Consider the following 6966-nt stretch of genomic DNA (forward strand, 5'->3'; position numbering starts at 1 on the left):
AGAAAAAGAAAAGAGAAAGATATAGTCATTAGTGACAAAATAATAGAATGGTTCTGATTGGGAAAGAGAGTGTCATAAAAAAAGACTAGGAAAGGTGTGAAGGATAAATATCTGGACAGTTTGGTTACAGATCAGCTCATGTCCACAGTCCTCCCATCCTACTCTGGGGGGAGGACACTCTCTCACCACACTGATCTTGCTTTGGGCAATGGGGAGAGGTCCCTGTGGTCTGGCTAGTATCCAAAAGGACAGGATGTGTGGTCCTTGTGGTCTGGACACAATTTAGGAGGATGGAGTATCTGGTTCCTGCGGTCTGGACCATGTTCATGAGGACAGTGTCCATGAGAGGGCAGCAGTGTGCATGGCCAGTTCCAAGCCTATACTTTCAGAAGACTAACCCAATCTGCTGGCTTCCTTGGGAGTTTCCAACTCCTGATCTGGAAGGATCATGCCCCAATGACCAGGGGACCCAGGAGAATGAGAGACACACACAGAGCCAAACTGTAGTCCTCCGATTCAGCTGAATGCTCCCCAACCACAGTTGCAAGAGCAAGACATAAATACTCACCCTTGGACACCGCAAGTTGCATGGACATTGTTACTGATAATATGATATCAAATATGAACAGTTGTTATTTCTGGGCAAAAGAATTATTTTCTTTCCATTATTTTCTAGGTTTTTCAACAATGAACATATGTTTATAATAAGAAAAAATTATTTAAGTATACATATATGTAAAACAAGCTTTTGAGAAGTTTAAAAAGAAAATCTTGGCTGGACGTCATGGCTCATGCCTATAGTCCTAGCATTTTGGGAATTCAAGGTGGGAAGACTGCTTGAGGCCAGGAGATCTAGACTAGCCTGGGCAACATAATGAGACCCCCATATCTACAAAAAAATAAAATAAATTAGCCAGGTGTGGTGGTGCATAACTGTAGTCTCAGGTACTCAGGAAACTGATGTGGGAGGATCACTTAAGCCCAGGAGTTTGAGGCTGCAGTGAGCTGTGATCTTACAACTGTACTCCAACTTGGGCAAGAGAGTGAGACCCTGACTCTAAAAAATAATATATATAAAAAAGAAAACCCTGCCAATAAATACACCCTGTCTTCATTCTCATCTAGTCATGTTCTAATCCAATGTTAGTCACAGGATGCATACTTGAGTATCGTTCTTTTCTCTATAGTTACACCGTAAACACTCTTCCAGGTTGGTACATGTCCTCCATGACTAGCATTTACGGTGACTGACAAAACTTTCCACTCAGTGAATATAATGCAGCATATTTATACTTCCCCAGTGTTAGGAATTTAAGATAATTAGGACTTGTCACAGCTCATGATCATGAGGCAATGGATATCTTTACACATGTGCCCTTCACCTCAGGCTGTATGGTTCCTGTGGTCTACACAGTGTTCATAAGGATAGGGCATCTGGTTTCTGTGGTCTAGAAAATTTTCATGAGGACAGGGAGTCAGGTCCTTGTGGTCTTGACAGTGTTAATGAGGACAAAATTTCTAGTCCTCGTGTTGTGGATAGTGTCTATAAGAACGGTATGTCTGATCTCTGTGGTCTGGAGAGTTCTCATGAGGGCACAGTGTCTGTTCCCTGCGATCTGGACAGAGTCTATGAGGAAAAGGTATCTGGTTTTTGTGATCTCGATAGTGTCCATGAGGATGAGGTGTCTGTTTCCTGTTATCTGTACAACGTCCATGAGAATGTGGTGTCTGGTCCCTGTGATCTGGGCAGTGTCCATGAGGTGAGGATATCTGGTCCCTGTGGTCTGGACAGTGCCTATCAGGTTGGGGATGTCTGGTACCTGGGATCTAGATAGTGTCCATGAGGACTGGGTATCTGGTCCTAGTAGCCTGTACTGTGTCTATGAGGACAAGGTTTCTAGCCCCTGTGATCTTGACAGTGTCTATAGGATAGGATACCTTGTTCCTGTGATCTAGAAGGTTCCATGAGGACAAGGTGTCTGGTCCTTGTGGTCTACACAGTGTCCATGAGGCTGGAGTGTCTGGTTCCTGTAGTCTGGAGAGTGTTCATGAGGACCAAGGTGTTTGGTCTTTGTGGTGTAGACAGTGTCCATGAGGACAGATTGGTTTCTGTGGTCTGGACATTGTCCATGTGGATATGGTGTCTGGTCTCTGTGGTTGGACAGTGTCTATGAGGATGAGGTATCTGGTCTCTGTGTCTTGGACAGTGTCCAGAAGGAGGGAGTGTCTGCTCCCAGTAGTCTGCACAGTGTCTATGAGGATGAGGTGTCTTGTCCCTGTGGTCTGCACAATGCTCATGAGGATGAGAGTGTCTGGTTCCTGTGGTCTAGACAGTGTCCATGAGGACAGAGGTGTCTTGTCACTGTTGTCTTGTCAGTGTCTATGAGGATGGGGTGTCTGGTCTCTGCGGTCTGGACTGTGTCCATGAGGATGGGTTGTCTGGTCCCTTTGGTCTATAAAGTTTCTATGAAAAAGGGATATGAGGTTCTTGTCATCTAGACAGTGTTCATAAGTGTAGGGTGCTTGATTTCTGCAGTCTAGAAAGTTTTCCTGAGGATAGGGAGTCTGGTCCTTGTGGACTGCACAGTGTTTATGAGGATGGAATGTCTGGTTCTTGTGGTCTGGATAGTGTATACGAGGACAAAATGTCTAGCCCTTGTGTTGTGGATAGTGTTTAAAAGAACAGTGTGTCTGATCTCTGTGGTCTGGACAGCTTTCATGAGGATGTGGGGTCTGTTCCAGGTGGTCTAGACAGAATCTATGAGGACAAGGTGTCTGGTTTCTGTAGTCTCAACAGTGTCCATGAGAACAGGGTTTCTATTTTCTGTAATCTGGACAATGTTTATGAAAATGGGGTGGTCAGGACAGTACCCATGGGACAAAGATGTCTGGTCCCTGTGACCTGGACAGTGTGTATCAAGATGGGTGTGCTCTAGTGTCCATGAGGACAAAAGTACCTGGTAGCTGTGGTTTAGGTGATGTCCATGAAGACAAGGTGTCTTGTCCCTGTGGACTGGACAGTGTCCATAAGGACAGGATGTTTGGCTCCTATATACTTGACAGCGTCTATGAGGACAGGATGTCTATTTCCTACGATCCAGACAGTGTTCATGAGGATGAGGTATTTGGTTTCTGTGGTCTAGATTGTGTCTATGAGGACAGAAATGTCTGGTCCTCATGATCTGAATAGTATCCAGAATGATAGGGTTTGTAGTCCTTGTGGTCTGGATGCAATTTATGATGATGGGATTTATGGCCCCTGTCCATTCTGGTCACAGTGTCCTTGAGGCTGGAGTGTAAGGTCCCTATGGTCTGGAAAGTGTCCATATGGATGGGGGTGTCTGGACCCTGTGGTCTACACAGTGTTCATAAGGACTGATTTTCTTGGTCCCTGTGATCTACACAGTGTCCAAGAGGATGGGAATGTCTGGTCCCTTTGGTTTGCAAAGTGTACATGACAATGAAGGTGTCAGGTAATTGATGTCTGGACAGTGTCCATAAGAACAGGGAGTCTGGTCTGTGTGGTCTGGACAATATCTCTGAGGATGAGGTGACTTGTCTATGTGGCCTGGACAGTGTTTATGAGGATGGAATGTTTAGTTCTTATAGTCTGGCCAGTGTCTATGAGGACAAGGTGTGTGGTCTCCATGGTCTGGACACTATGAGGAGGGGGTGTCCAGCTCCTTGTGGCCTGAACAACATATATGAAGACAAGGTGACTCTTCTCTGTGGCCTACACATTGTCTGTTAGGATGGGTCTCTGGTCCCTGTGGTTGAGAAAGTGTCCATGAGGATGGGGGTGTCTAGTTCCTGTGGTCTAGATGGTATCTATAATAATGAGTTATCTAATCCCTGTGGACTGGACAGTGTCTATGAGGACAGGGTGTCTTGTCCTTGTGGCCTGCACAGTGTCCATGAGGATGGAGTCTTTGGTTTCTGTGGTCTGGACAGTATTCATGAGGACAAGGGAGTCTGGTTTCTGTGGTCAGGAAAATGTCAACAAAAATGTGTTTGGTCTCGTTGTCTAGACAATATCCATGAGAACAAAGATATTTGGTCCCTGTGACCTAGACATGTCCATGAAGTGGTGGTGTCTGATCTCTGCAGTCTAAATAGTGTCCGTGAGAATGCAGGTGTCTGGTCCCTGTGGTCTGGACAATGTCTATGAGGATGAAGTGTCTTGCCCTGTGGTTTAGACAGTGTCCATGAGAATGGAGTGTCTTTTCCCTGTGGTCTGGACAGCTTTCATGAAGATGAAGGCATCTGGTCCCTGTGTTGTGTACACTTTTTTTTGAGGATGGGTTGTCTGGGCTCTTGTTTGAATAGTGTCTATGAGGACGAGGTGTCTGGCCTCTGTCATCTAGACATTGCCTATAGTAATTGTGATCGAGACAGTGTCCATGAAGACATGGTGTCTGGTCCTTGTGGTCTAGACAGTGTTTATGAGGATGAAAGTGTTGGTCCCTGTGGTCTAGAGGTGTCCATGGGGATGTTTGCGTCTGGTCCTGCGGTCTACAGTTTCTATGAGGATGATGTGTCTGGTTCCTATGTTCTAGACAGTGATCATAAAGAAGGGGTGCTTGGTTTCTGTGGTCTAGACAGTTTCCATGAAAACGAGGTGTCTGGTCCTTGTAGTCTGGACAGTGTTCATGAGAAAGGGGGCATCTGGTTCTTGTGGTCTAGACAGTATTTATAACAATGAGGTATCTAATCCCTGTGAACTGGACAGTGTCTATAGGACAGGGTGTCCAGTTCTTGTGGCCTGCACAGTGTCCATGACATGGGGTGTCTGATCTCTGTAGTCTGGACAGTATTCATGACAAAGGAGTTTGGTTTCTGTGACCAGGAAAGTGACAATGAAAACATGTTTGGTCCCTGTGGTCTGGACAATATCCATAAGGACAAGGGTGTGTTGTCCCTGTGGACTGGACAGTGTCCATGAGGTGAAGATGTCTGGTTTCTGTTATTTGGGCAGTATCTACAAGGATGAAAGTATCTGGTTCCTATGGTCCAAACAGTATTCCATAAACCTGGGTGTTTGGTGCTGTGGTCTGGACAGTGTCCATGAGAATGAGGTATCTGGTCCCTATGATCTGGACAGTGTCTTTGAGGATGGGGTGTCTGTTTCCTGTGGTCTATGCAGTAGCCATGCAGAAAAGGTATCTAGTTGCTGTGGTCTGGACATTGTCTATGATAATTGAGTGTCTGGTTCCTGTTGTCTAGACAGTGTTTATGAGGACAGAATGTTTGATCCCTGTGGTCTGAACAGTGTTCATGAGGAAGCAGAGTCTGGTCCCTGTTGTCTGAATATTGTCCATAAGGACCTGGTATCTGGCCCCTGTGTTCTGTAGAGTGGTCATGAGAATGAGGGTATCAAGTCCCTGTGGTCTGGACAGTGTCTATGAGGATAGGGTGTCTGGTCCCTGTGATCTGTACAGTGTCTATGAGGACAAGGTGTTTGGTTCATTTAGACTGGACAGTGTTTATGAGGATGAGGTCCCTGTAGTCTGAACATTGTATATAAGGATGGAGTATCTGGCCTCTGTGGTCTGGATGCTAGTCATGAGAACAGGGTGTGTGGTCCCTGTGGTCTGGACTGTGCCCATGAGCATGGGGTATCTGATCCATGTGGTCTTGAAAGTGTCCATAAAGACAGGTGAGGCTGGTCCCTGTGGACTATACAGTGTCCATGTATAGTATAGCATGTCTGGTCTGTGTGATTTGCATAGTTTTCATGAAGATGGGATGTCTGGTTTCTGTGATCTGGACGGTTAGCATAAGGATGAGGTGTATAGTCCCTAAATTTTGGATAGTGTCTATAAGAATGAGGAGTCTGGCCTCTGTGGTCTGCACAGTGTTCATGAGGTCAGGGTGTCTGTTCTCTGTTGTCTGGACAGAGTATATGAGGACAAGTTGCCTGGTCCCTATGGTCTAGATTGTGTTCTAAAGATGAGGTTTCTGGTTTCTATAATCTGGACATTGTCCATGAGGACAGGGTGTCTGCTTCCTGTGATCTGGACAGTGTTCATGAGGCAGGGGTTTCTGGTTCCTTTGGTCTAGACAGCATCTATGAGGATGGGGTATCTGGTCCTCTTGGTCTATATAGTGTTAATGAAGATAAAATGTCTGGTCCCTGTGACTTGGACACTATCTATGAGGACAGAGTGTCTAGTTCCTGCGGCTGGATAGTGTTTATGAGACTAAGGTGTTTGGTTTTGTGGTCTAGACAGTGTTCTTAAGGACAGGGTGTCTGGTCCCTGTGATCTGGACAGTGTCCATGAGGATGTGATGTCTGGTTTCTGTGGTCTATACAGTGTTCATGAGGATGGGGTGCTTGTTCTTTGTGGTCTGAACAGTGTTCATGAGGACAGAATATCTGATTTCTGTGTTCTGGAAAGTGTCTATGAGACCAGCATGTCTGGTTTCTGTTGTCTGAACAGAGTCTATGAAGACAAAATGTCTGGTTCCTGTGGCCTAGACAGTGTTCATGAGGATGGGGTGTTTAGTCACTGTGGAGTGGACAATGTCTAAGAAGTCAGGAGTGTCTACTCCCTGTGGTCTGGGCAGTATCCATGAGGATAGAGGTGTCTTGTCTCTGTTGTCTGGGCAGTATTTATAATTACAGGGTGTTTGGTCCCTATGCTCTAGACAGTGACTATGACAATAAGGTGTCTGGTCTCTGTGTTCTAGAAAGTATCAAGGAGGATAGGGTGCCTGGTCCCTGTGGTCTGGGCAGTGTCCATGAGGATGAAGGCATCTCATTCCTACGGTCTGGACAGTGTCTAGAAAGTGTCTGGACCCTGTGGTCTTGACAGTGTTTACGATGTCTGGTTTCTGTGGTTTGGGCAGTGTCTCTGAGGATGAAGTGTCTGGTCCTGTATTGTGAACAGTATCTATAAGAACCATGTGTCCAGCCGGGCTCGGTGGCTCAGCCTGTAATCCCGTGCCTTTGGGAGGCTGAGGTGA

At 46.0% G+C, this 6966-nt stretch overlaps 1 protein-coding gene across 1 annotated transcript in view; it reads right to left on the reverse strand.

Moving 5' to 3' along the window:
- WNK2 (WNK lysine deficient protein kinase 2) overlaps nt 1-596 on the reverse strand; it is a 163444-nt gene extending 162848 nt beyond the window's left edge. The window contains exon 1 of the mRNA XM_021716805.1: nt 569-596. Within this exon, the coding sequence (XP_021572480.1) occupies nt 569-596 (28 nt within the window). The remainder of the gene's footprint in view (nt 1-568) is intronic.
- Nucleotides 597-6966: the final 6370 nt, after the last annotated feature.

Source organism: Carlito syrichta, unplaced genomic scaffold (assembly GCF_000164805.1).
Source record: "Carlito syrichta isolate Samal-C Ts95f unplaced genomic scaffold, Tarsius_syrichta-2.0.1 Scaffold308961, whole genome shotgun sequence".
Lineage (NCBI taxonomy): Eukaryota > Metazoa > Chordata > Mammalia > Primates > Tarsiidae > Carlito > Carlito syrichta.